This window comes from Gastrolobium bilobum, unplaced genomic scaffold, assembly GCF_033153095.1.
Source record: "Gastrolobium bilobum isolate Gb01-03AN ecotype WA unplaced genomic scaffold, APGP_CSIRO_Gbil_v1 utg2313, whole genome shotgun sequence".
Classification (NCBI taxonomy): Eukaryota; Viridiplantae; Streptophyta; class Magnoliopsida; order Fabales; family Fabaceae; genus Gastrolobium; species Gastrolobium bilobum.
Genome location: NW_026897042.1, coordinates 191,066 through 210,653, shown reverse-complemented (window position 1 = coordinate 210,653; position 19,588 = coordinate 191,066). Strand labels below are relative to the sequence as shown.

Sequence of the window (19,588 nt, the reverse complement as noted above, 5' to 3'; positions counted from 1 at the left end):
ACACGAATACATCAACACTAACACGACACGAATTTTTATTCGTGTCAAAATCTTTAACACTGACACGACACGAATTTTTTGCGGGTTGACACGACACGAATAACACGCAAAATAGTAATTGACAAATTTTTTAAAAAAAATAGATCGAAATTAAAAAATTAAAAATAAAATAATTTTAAAAAAATACGGGTCGACACGAATACATTAACACGAATACGACACGAATTTTTTACGTGTCATTTTTTTCAACACGAACACGACACGAATTTTTTTGCGGGTCAACCCGAACACGAATTTTCGTGTCGTGTCGCGGATCGACCCGCGTGTCAAAACCTATATTGACACCCCTACTTACAAGATGCATCACCAGATTTGGTGAGAAGAGTGATAGCAGTACATGAATCACTTTCTAGTATAACTTTCCTCGAACCATCATTCCAAGCAAGTTCCAGCCCTTTAAATATCCCTCATAATTCAGCAGTTAAAGCATTGTAAAAATCCACCCTGTAAGAAAAAGCATTTAACCATTTTCCATCTGACCCACGAATCGGCCCCCCACAAGCAGCCCTACCAGGATTACCCTTTGAAGCACCATCTGTATATAGCTTAATTCAATCAGCATCTGGCGGGACCCATTTGACTAGAACCTCACTATATCCCCTATCCATTCTTATCAGAGACAGCAACCCAAATTTCCAACACTTTTCCATTGCCATAACGAAAAGATATGGAGATAACGGATTCCCTTGTCTGATCCCACGTGTAGGCTGAAACTCCTTAGTTACACTACCATTCCATAAGATATTGATTCTTGTGGAGGAAATTGCTTGCAAAATAATATCAACTAATTTTTTAGGGAGCTTCATTTCATGCATAATATTTTTCATAAAATTCCAGTTTAACCTGTCATATGCCTTCTCGAGGTCCACTTTTATAGCCATGAAGACTTTATTTCCTATTATGCGATGCATAGTATGAATGATTTCTTGCACCACTATGATATTATCTTGTATGTGCCTTTGTGGAACAAAGCTAGCCTGCATAGGGGATATTACCTTCATCATGACTGGTATTAGTCTCGTAACCACTATTTTACTCAATATCTTGTAGATAACCGGGCATAAAGAAATGGGTCTGAAATGAGTAATATGAGATGGAGACTGACTTTTTGGGATAAGGACTAGAAGTGTCGATTACATCGACGAGAGCGAGGTTCTTCCTATAGTAGACAACAAGAATCACATCAACAAGTTCGACTTCTGCTGCCCCTTTGTGTGTGGGTGATAACCTTCTTTGAGGGAAGGGAACCTCCTTAGTTGGCTAAATTCTCAAATCTCTGTATTCATTCTGAATGCAATTGGGTTTTTTATGCAAAGGTCCTAACAGAAAGATAATATAGCGATAAGATTCCTACGCATGACTCCACTAGAGCAAGGCAATAACAGAAATACATCCTTAGCAGAATAACAATGCAACAATAACAAATAACAACTCAGTCACTCCTATTCCTAACGTCCTCCACGTGTTGTAGTAGGTACCCTCACTTTATCTTGTAATCCTTCATCCACTTTGGTTGGGCTCTATGGCATTTGGCCCATCTAGGACTAGACTGAAACCCACTGCTCTCTTCCTCCTGCTGTTCTTCTTCGGGGTAGTCTGCATGCTCACTGACAACATTGTCAAGACTGTGACGAAGGTGAGATCTTTAATGGATGAGATGAGGATGCTGAGTAACATAAACGACCATGAAGTTTACGCATTCTCGAAGAAGTTAGAGGTACCACACGCTCTTGTTGTGCAAACAAAGCAAATGGGTAAGCTCCAGTGTTTCATTTTGCTTCTGGTGGCATTCTGACCCCTGCCGATGATGATGATGCATTTGGAATGTCATGGAGTTTTTGTGGGAAATGGTGTTTTTCGTTGTGGGGATCCTTTCATTCGCGGTAGGGATCTAGTTAAGTACTACAATGCGCCTCATATGTTGGCTGACTTAAGTCATTTGTTGATGAAAATTTTTAGTTCATGTCACTTAGTATTTTTAGTTCATGTATATGTGATTGTATATGTAGTTAATGATATGGAGTACATTTTTAGTTTTGGCACTCATGTATTCACTAAACATCGATCATTTTGAATGGAACCTCTAAAAGCCTTAGTTGGCTAAATTTTCAAATCTCTGTATTCATTCTGAATGCAATAGGGGTTTTTTATACAAAGGTCCTAACAGAAAGATAATATAGCGATAAGATTCCTACGCATGACTTCACTACAGCAAGGCAATAACATAAATACATCCTTAACAGAATAACAATGCAACAATAACAAATAACAACTCAGTCACTCCTATTCCTAACGTCCTCCACGTGTTGACAGTTGGTACCCTCACTTTATCTTGTAATCTTTCATCCACTTTGGTTGGGCTCTATGGCGTTTGGCCCATCTAGGACTAGACCGAAACCCACTGCTCTCTTCCTCCTGTTCTTCTAAGTGGTACTCCGCATGCTCATCCAGTGACTTGGGCTTATTGGACTCATTCGCAAGTGCATTACTATCAATGGGGCACAAAAACTTGGCGAGGCTTTGCGGAGGATTAGCGAAGATGCGTCAGTGATAAGGGTGCAAGGTGATGTGAGATCTGGTTCAGAGAACGTTGCCAAGACTGTGACGAATATGAGATCTTTAATGGATGAGATGAGGAAGCTGAGTAACATGGACGGCCATGAGGTTTAAGCTCCCAGTGTTTCATTTTGCTTCTGGTGGCATTCTGACCCCTGCCGATGATGATGCATTTGGGATGTCATGGAATTTTTGTGGGAAATTGTGTTTTTCGTTGTGGAGATTCTTTCATTCGCATTATGGATCTAGTTAAGGCTGTTAAGTACTACAATGCGCCTCATATGTTGGCTGACTTAAGCCATGGATTGGCTGACGCAAGGGCAGGTCCCAATCCTGGTGGTGATGAGTCATCTGTTGATGAAATTTTTAGTTCATGTCACTGAGAATTTTTAGTTCATGTATATGTGATTGTACATGTGGTTAATGATATGGGATACATTTTTTGTTTTGGCACTCATGTATTCACTAAACATCGATCATTATGAGTCCATTTCAGTTACTTACGCAGTAATGCAATTGGTGTAGTTTCTACATAATATGTAAGGTTAACACATTATTTACTCCATAGAATAACTTTTCAACTCTACTTTCTATGTTCTTAATTAATATAAATCTCTAAATTTTTTTTTTTACTTTTTTGGTGAAATAAACCAAGTTACAAAATCATAGAAAAAAGACCGATTAACTCATACCCCATTCATTATTTTTAAGGGGGATTTCAACCCACCCCTACAGGATAGTAGTTAATTGTATTATTTTCATTTAATTAGTTAACTCAGTTAGTTAAATGATTAAATTACGTTGGAATTTATTATCTGAGCTAAGGTGGTTCAATTAGTTTGTCAATCGATTAAGATTGTATTAACTTGTACTGTGACGCTTTTGTTCATTGTTTATTCGGTACGAGAGCTAAGTATGAGTCGGTCTGGATTTCAAGCGGGGCAACGTTTAAGCCAGTACATTTATTTAGTACTAAACTCGTTTTTATTTTATTTTTATTTATTTATTTGTTATTATTATTATTATTATTATTATTATTTTCTTGCATCTTTAGTTATTAGCATGCATGATGTAGATGTCAAATGACAAACGGTTGTAGAACAAGAACAGCGATCATTTTGGCTCATTTTTGCAAATTATGCATCAAAATGTATCAACCATATTTTCATAAAGAAAGATTTGTATTATAAATTTGATAATTATATGATATTATTCGATTTGATTTTATAATATTCGTTAAAATAATATTTCGTTAAAAGTATCAACCATATTTTCACAAAAGAGAGATTTTTATTATAAATTTGATAATTATATGATTTTATTTTATTTGTAATAAAAACTGGCAATATGTGGCAAGCTCAAGTGAAGCAACAAAACTTGTGATTGCACGTGTGAGACCAGTAAGAAGTCAACTACGTGGCGGTCAAGAGACTTTTAAATTTCAATGCAATAACGTTTAGCTTAGCTACATGTATAAATAGTGTAAACGCATATGTGAATGAATAAAAGTTTCTCTTCTTTTCAAGACAATACTTTTGTTTTCTCTGTTCTTCGATTCATTCTACCGTCTTCACAAACACCTGAACAAGGCACTGCCAAATCAAACAACCTCGCTCTCATCACCAGATAGTGTTTGTTCAAGTCTGTAACCTTGAACAAGCTATGATGGCAGAAGAAGCAGGTGTCTGCGCTGTCACCATTTCGGCTATACCAATATGACATTTTCAGCATGAACGATCCGTCGCTCAAGCTATCAAAAATGTTTCAATTCCATTTTTGTCAGAGCGTGCGTATACCAATTGTTGGAAATCGACAATCACACAGAATCGAGAAAACAGAAAAAGAGATAAGAGTAGAGAGATTGACACGATAATTTACCCTGGTTCACCCAATATAGACTACGTCCAGCTTGTCTCTACTATATTCACCTCACCGCCACTCGTTACAAGTCTCTCGGTTTACAAGGCAAATATAAATAGGATTACAAGAAACCCTAACAGCAGCTATTCATGGGCCCAAGCCCAAACTGCTAAGAAAATTACAATAGAAACAGAGGCCTAAACATTACCTAGCCTCTACGGGCCTGAGGGCGCTGCCCCCCGGACCCCCGCCCGCTCAACTGGGAGCGGGACCACAGTTGCCTTTCTGCTGACCCCGACAATTAGGGCCAACATCATCATGTGAAGTATGAGCCATACCCAACAGGCATATCATGGAAACCCGGATTCTTGAAATTATTGGGGTCGATTACATCGAGCTTTCATGTAACAATAATCACATAAAGAAGTTCGACTTCTGCTGCCCTTTGTGTGTGGGGCACAAAATCTCGGCGAGGCTTTGCACAACACGTTGCCAAGACCGTGACGAATGTGAAATCTTTAATGGATGAGATGAAGATGCTGAGTAACATGGACTACCATGAGGTTTACACATTCTCCCAAGGAAGATAGAGGTACCACGCTCTTGTTGCGCAAACGAAGCAAATGGGTAGGCTCCCGGTGTTTCATTTTGGGGCATTCTGACCCCTGCCACTGGTGATGCAAATTCTTAGTGTGTTAGTACTCATGTATTAATTCTATTACTCGTTTAGTTGTATACAATACATAAAACTTGTTTCACTGAGGATTGTATATGTGGACTGTGGTTATGGATAACGAGTCCATTTTTGTAGTAATGGTATATGGAATATGCCTCTTTTGGTTTTTCTGATCTGCTCTCTAATTGTAGACCTTAACTTGCATCTAGTTGCTCTGAGTTTCTGAGATGAATTGGTTGGTCTCCGTATGTGAAATTTTGAATAAATCAGTTTCTTTTTTGTGTGAAATTTGTTAATTTTTGGTTGATGCTGTAACTCTCCATACATTTAGGCTTAACAATCAATCAACAGAAGAAGAATAAATGTTTCGGCAATTACATCATGTAGTGAATATCAATTATCAAATATCTGGCGATTACATCTAGTAATGGTTATTGAATATCAAATCTGAATTTTCATTGTTTTTAACACACCTGCTACTCGATTGGGTTATCCCAGGGGGTGTATCGCCCCAAAAAACACGCGGAGGAGTAATTCTCCTAAATTGTTTCCTTCATTTGGATACTTCCATTGTTAAACAGTAACCTTAGTGTAATCTCATAAGCAGAAAATATGGCACCATTCACTAGGAACGCTCTGGCAACTGCAGTTCCTAAACCCCTCCATAGCACAACGTATCCTTCTTCTTTAATGCTCTTTTTGAAGCAATCAAAAATACCAGAATATTTTAGAGAAGAGAGTGTTTGAGCCTGTAATCTTGTTTTTATAACATCAAAAGGGTAGCAACAAATCCAGCTAGCTACCCCAGCTAATCCTCCAGCTATTAGCATAGTATTCAAACTTTCTTGACCACTTTTTCTGCAACCCGGGTGAAACTGTTCCCTCATGTATTCATATGTCCAGAAGTAGAAACCATGAGAAGGTATATCCCTCATCATAGTGATGCCAAGTCCTCGATACACGCCTCGAAGGCCCTCTTTTTTCCATATACTCTTAACAACACTTGCAGGACCTTTTTGGGGTTCTGTCAACTTGCCTGTGTTCTGCAGTTGAAGTCGAATTTTAACCAACTCTACAGGGGAAAGCAATAGACTTTGTAGAGCACCGGTACCAACTCCTCCTAGAGCAACACTCTTGTAGGAAGGAGGGTCTTTAGCAGAAACAGACGAGTCAAATGCCCTTGAGAGAACTGCGTAAGTTTGGAAAACTAAAGCGTTCTGCTACCAAAAAAACAAAAGAATAATCAATGTGAGAGAGACAATGAACTTCAGTTGGCACTTACATTTTATATTAAGAAGTGAAGATGAACAAAATAAACATTGACATACTTATGTCAAAACATTTAAAAGTGTAAAGAACCTTGGAATACACCACCCCAAAAGCTAGCTCAAAGGGTGGGAGTGCCCAAGATCCTTATAAACTCCACATTAGTTGCACATACAACCAATGTGGGACTATATATCTCAACACGCCCCCTCACACAAGAGCCCATTGGGCTTGAAGAGTAGACAATGCAACAGGTCTAGCCTACTTGTGCTAAGAAATGCCACAAGAGAAAGTGGGGGGCGGCGAGGCTCTGATACCATGTAAAGAACCTTGGGATACACCACCCCAAAAGCTAGCTCAAAGGGTGGGAGTGCCCAAAACCTTATAAACTCCACATTAGTTGCACATACAACTAATGTGAAACTATATATCTCAACAAAAAGGAATAGGCCATCCTAAGGGTTATATTCTAACAATGGCCAGAAGATACACATGCACACTGTTCCACGTCGAAACAGTAGGTGGGTGACAAGAATCAATGTCAAAATTGAAAATTCATGGCTGGAAGAATCTGTCGGGATGCTAGTGTCACGATTTTGGGGTTACAAAAAATGAAAACTTTTGGAAATCTTTGAATGCCTAACTAAAAATGTAAATCAGTAAAGAGCACAATCATGATTTTGTGGGATCTCATTGTGAGGCATTGGAGAACAAGCCATCTTCATTTCCTACCTAACATCGTGGACAGATCACTAGAACTTCACACAGCTATTGGCTCAATCGAAAATTCAGTTCAATATTTGCTTGAATTGGAAAAAGAAAAAGAAAAAGTATTCGCATGATTCAAGAACAAAAGCCAAAAAGGACTCGTATGATTCTATTTCTATTATAAAACAAAATTCCCAAATTAAAAGCCGTGAGAAAGTGACTTTCAAAAGGGAATAAAGCACTCCCATCAATGAGTATATTCCAAATAAAAAAACTACTGTAGTGAAACTAAATTTTTTTCCAATCGCATCATCTATCAGAATCAAATTTAGAATCCTACAACAAATACCAAAATCGTTAAAAAGATGGGTAGGTTGAGGATGCTTTTGTGAAAATAATCTACATGCAACATCACATCACGTTTATAAGATACAATATGAAATCAAGTATAAACTCCCCATGTGATCCGATCACCATAAATTCCACTGCAATTTGTGAGGGCGTATCTGCAAGAGGCTAAAATAACATAAAAACAGTTGAGTAATGAGAGGGAAAAATGACCTGAAAAGTAACGGAAACCAATGGTAAGCACATGCCACGGTATAGAGAAGCTGGTCCTTCCCTAGAAACCATATGTCTAAGGATGCTGAATGCAGAGCCAGCATTTGAGCTCTGTTGTCTGATGCGAAGGGTGTCTAGTGGATAACCAGAGATTACACCAGCAATGCCTCCAAATCCTCCTGCTACAAACTCTCTTCCCGAAGTGCTTGCAAGAAATTCTGGCCAGAAATCCATTATCTGCTGCTCTCATTCCTCAAACCACCCTATGGATTAGATTAACTACAACTTAAAACGGATCAAATCTCGCTGCTGTCACTATTATCTATCAGGACAAACTGCCTCGGGATTCGTGTCAAGAGTTGCTAATGAGATTTTCTATTCAGCTTAAAACACTAAAACTCCAATCTTTTTCTTTTGTTTGGCAAACCCGAAAAGTAATAACACCTTTAAATTTGTATCAACTTTCAGATCTCCAATCTTGGAGAAAAGAAGGAAGGATAGAAAAACAGACAATCCCAACCTCTGCTTTTTCGATTATAGGCCAAAACAAAAGCCACCGGTGGCTATTTTGTTTGCTATTTTGAAGTGCAAAGAAAAGGCAAACGACCACTCCAACCTCCCCACGTGTACCAACACATTCTCTACACGTGAAAAACTTCAATCATATCCCTCCCGCATGGTGTTGTTGCTTTTAGCCTAGTGTTCAATAACATTTTCAAATTGCTTGATGATGCCCCCAATTGAAATTGGTTTCAGTGCCCCGCAGAAACAAAAAACTAATAACAATGACGGAGGGAATTCAGTGCAAGGCAGAAAAAAATCTTATTTACGAACTTCTGGACAACCTTATGAATTGATAGCATTATATAAAGCATTGAACCATGGTGGAGCACAAGTGAGTTGCAACAATCTGTGTCTTTATGTGTCATGTGGGGCTAGATTTTTTGAGGAAAGCTGCGAAGTTACGGGTTTTGTTATGTAGTGTGACATCACCTACACTGCCAGCATTTATAGTCTATGATCGCTTGTGAAAACGAAATTTCTTGCAAATACATTGGATGATGGCTTTTATGGTGGAGTGTTCCCATAGAATAGAGGAGCGTTAGTCTTGATGATTTATGAGAAAAACAAACATCAGAAACAATATTGTGCAACAGTTTATTTTATTTTGATTAATGAACTTGTTTTTAAATACAAAATTGAGCTCATGCAGTTGCTACTAACCAGCTGATCTTGTTGGTCCACAAAATCAGCAACAAACTAACAAAGCAATAACAGTACAATGCAGTAAACAAACTCTTAAACAAAAGACTAATCAATTTAAAAAATAACTAATTAACTCTTAAAAATTATGACATCAGCAGCGCCTTGAAACACCAACAGTTAGTAACCATGAACCTAAACCTTATTTGTTACAATATATCATAGTAATTATATAAAGTGGTTCTTTTATCTTATTTACTATAGAGGGTCCTATCAGTGCTGAGTGTTTTAGTTTGGTCCAAATCCATCAATCTCTTTAATCCATCAGTGTTGAGCACCTTGGCCGGAGAATGGATGTTTCATCCTTGAGCTCATTTTTTTTTTTTTTTTTTTACTTTAAGCAGAGAATTAGAGACCCTTTTGCCTTTTCCCTCTTCTGCAATAAAAAATTAACAATCTTGTGCAATGCTTTGTCATCGGCCTAGAACAAGTCCCACACTGCACGTTCACTTCGGTTCCTGGGTCTCAAAATCGATAATGAGTTAATAACTGTCTGGCAAGCAGGTACCTAGTAAATAATCTTATCCGTTAATATCACATGCATCTTTATCCAACGGCTTCAAATCAATGGTCCACATTCCACAGGAGCCTATATTGGACGGAAATGGATCTTTCATGTGTAATTTAACATGATCATGTTACGTGCGAAGATCTTAATCATTAACAATTAAATCAACGATGATGATTGTATAATTTTCTATCCTTATATTTTTTTTCTCTCCTTCCTTGTCACCATTAACTCACCCATATATGATTATGATTACCCTATATAACATAGTCATGTTAATTAGTATATGAAATGATTCACTCCTATATTTGGACTGACGTTGTTGAATTGAATTCACTCTTACGAGAAAAACACGAAACTAAAAGGAAAGGACAAAATTGGATGGTTTTGATTTCCACAGGAATCGCCATTTGAATATTCTAAACCGGAGAAATTAACGCCATGTTTGAAAACTGTTTTTAAAAATAATTTTTTTGGTTTTCAGAATAAAAAAAAATCCATTTGATAAAGATTGTTTTGTATCAAATTTTTTAAAATTATAACTCTTTTTTTTTTGTTTTTTGAACCAAATTTAGAAAACATGTGTTTTTATTTTATGTTTTGATTTTTAATTTTCAAAACAGAAAAATACAGAAAATACTATTTCCATAACTTTCTATAAACAGTTTAAAAAAAAATCATAACACAATTAAATAGACCCTAAATAACGGAATATCAGTCTTTAAGTTTAGAAAAAAATTCAACTTTGTCCTAAAAAAAAAAAAAAAAAAAAACCACCACAAAACATTTTAAGGGATAGCTGAATCAACAACTAGAGCTACAGGAACATTATCTCAAATACCAAAATTAGTGTTATTATTAAGTTTGTAGTGTTCAAATTGGATATTACCAACTACTTGATTACTCAATATTTGTGGGTCCTTTCTTTATGTCATCTTAAGAAGGAAAGGATTATCTTTCGGTCTCAAAGCTGCAAGTTGAGTGGCTTATGTCGATGTCACGGTTCCATTGACATAAGTTATCTCATTTCTCGTATCTTTTCATCAAATTCAAATTCTTATTCTTATTCTTATTATTTTGGTACAATCATCGAACTCTTATTAAAAAAAACATACATATAGGGGCCGAGGCCCAAATCTTCTTTTCATAACTCTCGAAATAGAGTACGGATTACGCGTATACGAGTGAGTATATAATTTGAATTGTTTAAAACAAAGCAAAATCTATTTGTCATATTACATGATAAATAAATAATTATTATATTTATATAATATTAAAAAAATGAGAAGATATATTATTCAATAAATTGATCTTGTCTTTTTTTTAATATAATAACTATTTATTTCTCAAGTAACATAACAAATATATCCCAAAAAATAAATGTGTTTTAGTTTATCATATTACATGAACACTATTCATTATTCCTGTTGATACATCGAAAATCTCACTTTCTTTTATTTTTTTCCTTTTTCTTCTTTTAAAGTGGCCCACCATAATCTCTTGTCTGTAGGATTACTATTCATTTTTCCCGTAATATAGCAAACTAAAAACCCTAAATAATAAGATTAAATTCTAAGAAAGTGGCTTACAAAACCCAATGGGTGCAGCTCAGTTGGTAACTTGGCGCTGAGTTAGTGGGGTTGGATATGTGTTCGATTTTCGCTGAATGCATTCTTGGGGAGGGGGCTGAACCTTTAGCCATCACTGTTCCCCCGCACTCTGGATTAGTCTCATAGCCGGCTTAAAGAGTCGAAGCTCGTGGGGATACCAGAGGGAGCCAACTCGTCTCAAAGAGATAATTAAGGTTGGTAACTCCAAAAAAAAAGAAAGTGGCTTACAAACTAACAACCCTAAATAATAAGATTAAATTCTTATAAAGTGGCTTATTGGATAATAGGCAGAAGCATGAAGAATATACAATTATGATTACAGCAGATAAATTTGGAATAGGGGAATAAGTATATTTCATAAGCAAAATAGAGGTATGCATGGGGCTGATGGAAATCCCAACAGCTGGAATCTAACCTACACACATTCACGGCAAAAGAAGGGGCTACTATTTTGCTCCGAAAATTGATTACTCTAAAGAGCAGGAAAGGAATCTGAAGTTGTATCAAGAACTCATAAAAATGATTAAAAATGGCTATTTTGTTCTTGAATGAAATTGATACCGTAAGAAGTGGTTTTGCATAGATGAAGGGAAGGTATTCACCATGAAGATTAATGTAAAGACTGATATGTGCTTGGAAGAGATGAGATTTTGGAGGACCAAGTCAGATTTTATTGCACGCTTCCTTGGTAAGAGAATCAACAATAATGGAGTCTCTAGTAGTTGCATTCAATCTTTTGTGAACTCATTTTCATAATTTTCAATATCAAGACTCCCAAGACATAATTTTCAATATTTCATTTTCCACCTTCTCTAGTAGGCATAATTTCAAATCTTTCTATACCAAACTGCCCTAACAAAATAGAAAAACTCGTAGATTGTTGAAGGCAAAACTGCACAATGCATGACCGAGTCAAATTGATACCTGGCACCCAGCTGAGACAGCAGTGACCTTATATAGAAATGCAATACTAGAGATGCTTAAAGGATTGTGTTTGTCCTGTGTGAAACAATTATCTAATCTCACTTCTTTCGGTGAAATAATTCAGAGCCAAAGAGTATAAGAAATTGTAGTTATCATTCTTATTCTTTTATTTGTAGTTAAATTTTAATAAAGTTTTTTTTTTGGATAATAAATTTTAATAAATATAAGATGAATTTATTCATTATTTTTACTTTAAATATAAATGACTATTGTCTGTGAAATATATGGTATTGTAATACTAAAACCAAAAACCGACTTAATTATAATATGGTTTTGTAATATATATTACTCTTCATATATATGTTAATTTTCACATATTTGAGGATTATAATTAATTAATAAATATAATTTAATAAATTACAACCGTTAGATGCACCGAGATAGTTGAGATAAGGAGTAAAATTCCTTATTCTTACAACTGAGTCAAAAGATTCATCCCTAAATTTTACTTTCGTGTAAGACTTAGAAGTCTTACTCCCTGTCCCAACCATTACATGAATGGAGATCGACAGTTGAAATAGAGAGCAAGACTTTTGCTCTGGATACTACTTATCTTAGGCCCACCAGATGGGCCCAACCTCTTAAAGCCTATATCTAGAACCTTCTAGAGCGCATCCATGGCAAGCCATAGAGGCTCACCACTGGGGCATTCCTCATCCCTGCACTGCTACCCCTGTACATTGACAGTGGACAGCTTGATGAGACAACTCAAGGGGGTTGACCAACGGTCTCCCCATGCTAGAGAGGACTCTCCTCTCTAAATATCCCTCTCACACATGGAGAGAGATCTTCTTCACCACTCCTCTCCTATGCTGTCACTCTGTCTCTATGCAGAGCTCTCACACACTCTCCCTTGATGCACATACATGGGAAGCTTCACTAGTCTTTGGTCTCTACCACTGCTACTATGGATATCTCCTAGATCAACATACTTCACTCTCCATGAGACACATCTTATGTACACTAACAGTGCAACTTTTAAGTATTACATCGGAGTCAATAGATCCCTTCTCGTATACATATATTGGATATCTACCATAATTACCTCCCGAGAAATCCCCACAAGCTTTGGGTTTCTGAGTGTGAAATGCGTCAATGATTAAGGTTTTATACTCATCTTTAAGATGACATTGATGGGAATCAAATCAAAATTCTTTTTCACCCATTCAACTCCATTGCACCAACTAAAACTGCTATTATGGGTAATTTCTCTCCATATATATAAGGGTTTGATGTTTGTCTTTTTAATGTATATAGAATTGTGTCCTTTTAAATGTATATAAAATTGTGTCTTTTTAAGTGAGAGAAGGAAATCCACAGTGAAAATTACAGAGGAGAAAGGGAGTGATTTTTAATTTAAATTTTAAATAAAATGACAATTCTTTAAAATGATAAATAGTTTTCTATATATAATATGATATTGTAAATTATAATATACATAAAATAAAAGAATTTTCCCCTAATCTAATACTTTATTAGTAATCCAAAAATAAAAAATTAAAATAGAGCGAGCCACAAAACCGACTTGAGTTAAATTATAATGTAAAATCCGAGGTAGAAAGGAAAGGAGGAATAGGAATAGGATTAGGATTAGGTGTTCCGCAGCCGCAACCATGGCCATGGGTTCGGTGAGCCTCTGCTTCAACATCGCTCATTTGCCTTTATCTTCTTCTTCTTCTTCTTCTTCTTCGTGCAACCTTGGATTACCCTTTATCTCTCTCACTCGTCGCTTCAAGAGGCACGTGGTTCGTATGGCTCCCGACGAGGAGAAGATGACTCGCCGTTCCCCTCTCGATTTCCCAATCGTAAGTTTTCCTTCAATTTCAAGTCTCTGGATTTGATTTCACTTACTGAGTAATGCAATTGGTTTAGTTTCTTAGAAATTAAGTGAGGATTCATAATATGTCACTTTAGTTGAAAAGGTTAATACATTATTTAACTCTAGTTTCTATGTTCTTAATTAATATAAATCTCTAAATTTTTGTTACCCACTAACTAAACCAAGTTACAAAATCATGGAAAAAAGACCGATTAACTCATACCCCATTCGTTATTTCAGCTCCATTAGGTGAAAAAAAAATCACAACATAAAGGGTGTTAATGTGTTATAATAAATTTTGCATTATTCTGTCATGAAAAATTATTATGTGATTGAATCACTTGTCCTATACTGTTCTGTTTGTCCTGTCATTCAATATGCATCAAACACAAATTAGTTTCTTCGTGACCATAATCTGGTGGTTCTGATAGTAATATTCAGATTTGGGTTTGGGTAATGTTAAGTTTTGTGAGATTGTGAATTTCTTTTTTGGCTTTTTTTTTTTCTTTCTCAATTTGTGGCCATTCAATACACTAGCTGATAGGTTGTTGATATACTGGTAGGAATGGGAAAGGCCTAAGCCAGGAAGAAGACCAGATATATTCCCTCAGTTTAGTCCAATGAAGACACCTTTGCCACCTCCATTGCCTGCAGATCCTCCTGAAGAGGATGAAGAAGAGGAAGAAAAGAAAGAGGAAGAGGAAAATCCTGAAAAGGAGGAGACAGATAAGCCAGAGCAGCAATAGTGTAGCGAATGACTTACTTGTCTTCATTCCTCCATTTTTCTTGATATGATATGACATGCCACACTGCTGCTTGTTAAACTTAATGAAGGGTATCATATGAAGATCTTTATATAACTTAGTTTATGTAAGTGGTTTCGTTCCATCTTCCCCCTTCCCCTCTTTCCAAAACAAAAAGTTTTCCTGGTATAAAGCAGTATTACATATGGTTGGTAGTATATACTGGAAGTATTTTTTTTTTCTTGGTCGTTTTTTGGCACTTATACCATCATTGCGAGGGACCTGGATTTCTAGTTTAAGTTGCAGCTTCGATGTTGATTGGATTATTCATGGTGAATTCATAGAGGAATGGATCTTTGTCTTTTAAGGGAGATTTTAACCCACCCCTACAGTATAGTAGTTAATTGTATTATTTTCCTTTATGCAGTTAACTCAGTTAGTCATAAGATTAAATTGCTTTTGAGTTTATTATCCGAGCTTAATGGTTCAATTAGTTTGACAATCGATTAAGATTGTATTCACTTGTACTGTAATCCGTATGTTCAAGTTATTGTTTATTTGGTACGAAAGCTAAGTATGAGCAGGTCTGGATTTGAAGCGGGGCAACGTTTAAGCCCATGCATTTACTTAGTACTAAACTCAATTTTATTTTTATTTATTTATTTATGATTATTATTATTTTCTTTCAACGTTAGTTATTAGCATGCATGATCATAGATGACAAATGACAAACGATTATAGAACGGGGATAACGATCATTTTTTTCACTTTTCGAAATATTATAGATCAAAATGCCAATGTTCCAGAATTAATTCCTTTGTCTCCTAAGAATGCCAACATGATTTTGAGTGAGAGCTTTTATGGCCAAACATATTGGAATGTGAAAGTTCCACCACTCCCTCCGTCTGCTGATTTTTGCATTTTATTGTGTGACAAAATTGGTTGGAACCCTGATCATTTTGTCACAATTTTTTTTTAAAAATTATTCAATTACTATGTGAACAGTAAAATTTTGTAAAATATTATGCATACAAATTCATTACAACAGATAGCGAATTTCATTTGCAGACGTGGTAGCCTTTTGGTGGTCACGTAGTTCGTTACTGTCAGTAGCAAACTATGTGGTAAAAATGTCAGTATGTTTTGAGCATGTTCAGGACACATGCAGCCATTTAGAGTTTTGCTACTGGACACAGCGAACTAAGTGCAACGGTACAAAAAAAAAGTCGTTAGGTCATGTGTCTGATGTGGATAAATTTGCTACTGTCTCTAATGAACTAGGTTGATTTATTTTTTACACATCTGACACACCCATACCCCTATCTTTTCCTAGGTTCTAGTCTAGGAAAAACAAAATTAAAATGAAAATTTAAGATATTATTTCCTTTTTCTCACTGAAACTCATTCCTTATCCAAGTAGAATGTAGAACACATCCCAATACCTCTTATCTTGTCTTCTCTTTCATACTTTTATGTAAACAAAAACAAAAAAATTAGGGGTGTGTTTGAATGTGTTTTTGTTTTTTTGTTTTTAAAAATTGTTTTAAGAACGAAGTTTGAAAACTGATTTTGAGAGTAAAAAAACAATAAAACTTGTTTGAATATGGTTAGTTTAAAGGGGAAGGATATTGTGACAACCAAGTTGTGTTACTATCAAGTGACTACCAATCAATCTCACCGTTAGATCGATTATGTTGATCCAACGGTTATATTTATTTTCATCTTTGTATGGTCATGATTCCCCATATTTAAAGTGAAAGCATTAAATATGGGAAATCATAACCATACAAAGGTGAAAATAAATATAAAGTATTAAATTTGGGGAATCATGACCATACAAAGATGAAAATAAATATAACCGTTGGATCAATATAATCGATCTAACGGTAAGATTGATTGGTAGTCACTTGGTAGTAACACAACTTGGTTGTCACAATATCCTTCCTCTAGTTTAAAAGTTATAAAGAAGATGTAATTCTTTACAAAAATGCCATTAATGAATTCTCAGATTTACAAAAATGCCACCGCAAAATAATTTAAAATAAAATAAAAATCGATTTAATTACGAAAATGTCATTAACGAATCCCCTTATTTATCAAATTGCCACCGCAAAAAACTAAAAACCACAAAACAACTTTGGAAAACATGTAAAACTTGTTTTGCTTTTTCGATTTCCAAAACTAAAAAGCAGACACGATTTTTAAAACAGGATGCATGAAAACAGGTTTTCAAACAAGATTTTTTGTTTTGTTGTTTTTAAAAACTAAAATCTGTTTTTGAAAACACAAATCAATGAGGCCCTAGATCTTTGTTTTTTGGAGGGAATTGCAAGAAGAACACATGAGAGAGAGAAAAAAAGAGAGGGGCCTCGTCTAAAGAAAAAAACAAAAACGAAAATTGGAATGCATGTGACTAGAACCTAAGAAAAGATGGGGCATGCGTGTGTTAGGTATGATATAAAAAAATTAACCTAGTTCGCTAGGGGAGTAGCGAACTTGTCCACCATTTTTTTCCCCTAATCATTGTATTTAGTTTGCTATACCCACTAGCGAATTAAGCATAGTTCGTTATTGTCAGTAGTGAATTACGCGGCCACGTAGTTTGTTATTATCAATAGCGAATTACGCTGCCACTTGAAAGGTGTCAGGCTCGGCAAACGAAATTCACTATCTGTACACGTGACACTTTGAAAAAATTTACTATTAGTCTTGATAGTTGGGTAAATTTTTTTCTAATAGTAGCATTACGGTCATTGTTCCAAATTGATTCCGCTGGGCTCAGTAACAGGATTCACAAGTAGCATTTTGAAAAGAAAAACATTTAGGCTATTTTTTTCATAAATAGTGACAACATGGTCGTTGTCCCTTTAAAACGTACATGAGTATTTAACGGCCAAAGAGAGTAGGAAAAACACCTATGGACTAATATTCTTAATGATAATGGTTATGAACTGATATTCTTCATGATAACGGTATTTTGAAGCATGTTGGTGTAGAGCCTCATTTTACGTGGGGCTTATTTCTCTTATTGATGAATTAGACAAACCACGAACTTAAAAAAAAAATGGTGGAAACAACTTCATGTTTGTTTGAAACGGAAAAAAATAAAAACCAAAGAAATATTTAATAATTAAAAGTGGGTATTAAATGACCTGAATTAATTCTTCTGTTACAATGGTCCTTTTTTTCCCCAACCACTAAATATTTTTTTACCCGACTTATAGCTTATCATCTCTCTCTCTCTCTCTCTCTCTCTCTCTATATATATATATATATATATATATATATATATATATGAAAAATATTTCTCATGAGATAAATTTATCTACGGTCACTCCAAAACTACGTCTTTTTGTTTATTTATTTCTTTATATTAATTGATTCATTTTTGAATGGTTATGATTCCCTTTTTCTCTCTCTTCTTTTATCACCATCGATCCATCTTTGCACGGTTATGATTTAGTAGTCGAGATAATATTGTCTCAAGCAGCTTGAGAAACGATAAGCCTATATATATATATATATATATATATATATATACATGGCAAAATGATTTATGCAGCTGTTGTAACTACAGCTAGCCAGGATCCGTGTGCGGATCCTAAGATACGGCAACGGATCCTTGTTTTTTTTTTTTTTTAAAAACGCCGTGGGATCCACTTTTCTGTGTCAGCTGTAGAGAGTGTTATCTACGGCGGCTGCAGAAATGTTAAGCCATATATATATATATATATATATATATATATATATATATATATATATATATATGATCCTTTGACACCTCATCTGAGAGCCGTTAGATAAAAAAAGATCAATGGTGTCACATGCTTACAAATCAGAGTCGTTACAAATTTGACACCGGTGTCAAAGGATCCTACCTCTATATATATATAGGTTAGGATCATTTTACACCAGTGTAAGTTACACTCTTAATCTTGTCCACTGATCCCATTTATATCTAAGGGCTCAAATTTTTTAGTAATGTGAGTCATTGGATACAAGTGGATCAATGATCAAGATTGAGTGTAAGACTTCTAACCCTTACACCAGTGTAAGAATAATCTGCTCTATATATATATAATATATATATATATATATATATATATATATATATGGAGTTTACATTTTTATTTTCTGCAGTTACTGTACGTGCAGCAATTAAATATTTGTCATATATATGTGAAAGCATTAAATGCGGAGAATCATAACCATACAAAAGATAATCATAACCATACAAAAGATTAAAACCTTAAATGTGGAAAATCATAACCATACACTTGTCGTTGCTGTACGAAAAACGACTGTAAAAACGATTTTACCTATATATATATATATAGAGAGAGAGAGAGAGGAGGGTTTTTTTACTCTAGAATAAGATTTAAAAGTCTTACTTTCCATCTCAACCGTTGATGGACAAAAATCAACGATTGCCACTTATAGTGTAATTTGTAATTAATAATTAATTAATTAATATGATTTCTTAAACTATGATTGTTAGATGGACAGAAATCAATGATTAAGATGAAAAGTAAGATTTGTAATGTAAGTCTTAATCTGAAGTCAAAATATCCTTATATGTGTGCGCGTGCGTAAGAAAAATCTTTTGATTCTAATAAAAAATTTAAAAATCTTACTCTTCATCTTAACCATTGATTTACATTCATCAAACAACTATAGTTTATTAAATTATACTAATTAATTAATTACAATATTAGATGGAGAGAAATCAACGGCTAATATAGAAAATAAAACTTCTAAGTTGAATCAAAAACTTTCTCGTATATGTATATGTATATATATATATATGTGTGTGTGTGTAGAGTAGGATATTCTTACACCGGTGTAAGAGTTATAAATTTTACACTCAATCTTGACCATTGATCCACTTGTATCTAATGGCTCACATTACTAAAAAATTAGAACTCTTAGATATAAGTGAGATCAATGAACAAGATTGAGAGTGTAACACTAATG

The 19,588-nt window shown here is 35.0% G+C and overlaps 2 protein-coding genes across 2 annotated transcripts; one reads left to right on the top strand and one right to left on the bottom strand.

The window, feature by feature from the left end:
• Positions 1–5,525: 5,525 nt before the first annotated feature.
• Positions 5,526–8,210, bottom strand: LOC133303645 (mitochondrial arginine transporter BAC2-like). Its single transcript, XM_061503590.1, has 2 exons — positions 7,688–8,210; positions 5,526–6,369 (listed from the first exon to the last, which is right to left on the bottom strand). The coding sequence occupies exons 1-2, from the start codon at positions 7,919–7,921 to the stop codon at positions 5,692–5,694; spliced, it is 912 nt and encodes a 303-aa protein (XP_061359574.1). The 5' UTR covers positions 7,922–8,210; the 3' UTR covers positions 5,526–5,691.
• Positions 8,211–13,589: 5,379 nt separating this feature from the next.
• On the top strand, positions 13,590–14,985 carry LOC133303644 (uncharacterized). The gene is made up of 2 exons (XM_061503588.1): positions 13,590–13,857; positions 14,435–14,985. The coding sequence occupies exons 1-2, from the start codon at positions 13,666–13,668 to the stop codon at positions 14,615–14,617; spliced, it is 375 nt and encodes a 124-aa protein (XP_061359572.1). The 5' UTR covers positions 13,590–13,665; the 3' UTR covers positions 14,618–14,985.
• Positions 14,986–19,588: the final 4,603 nt, after the last annotated feature.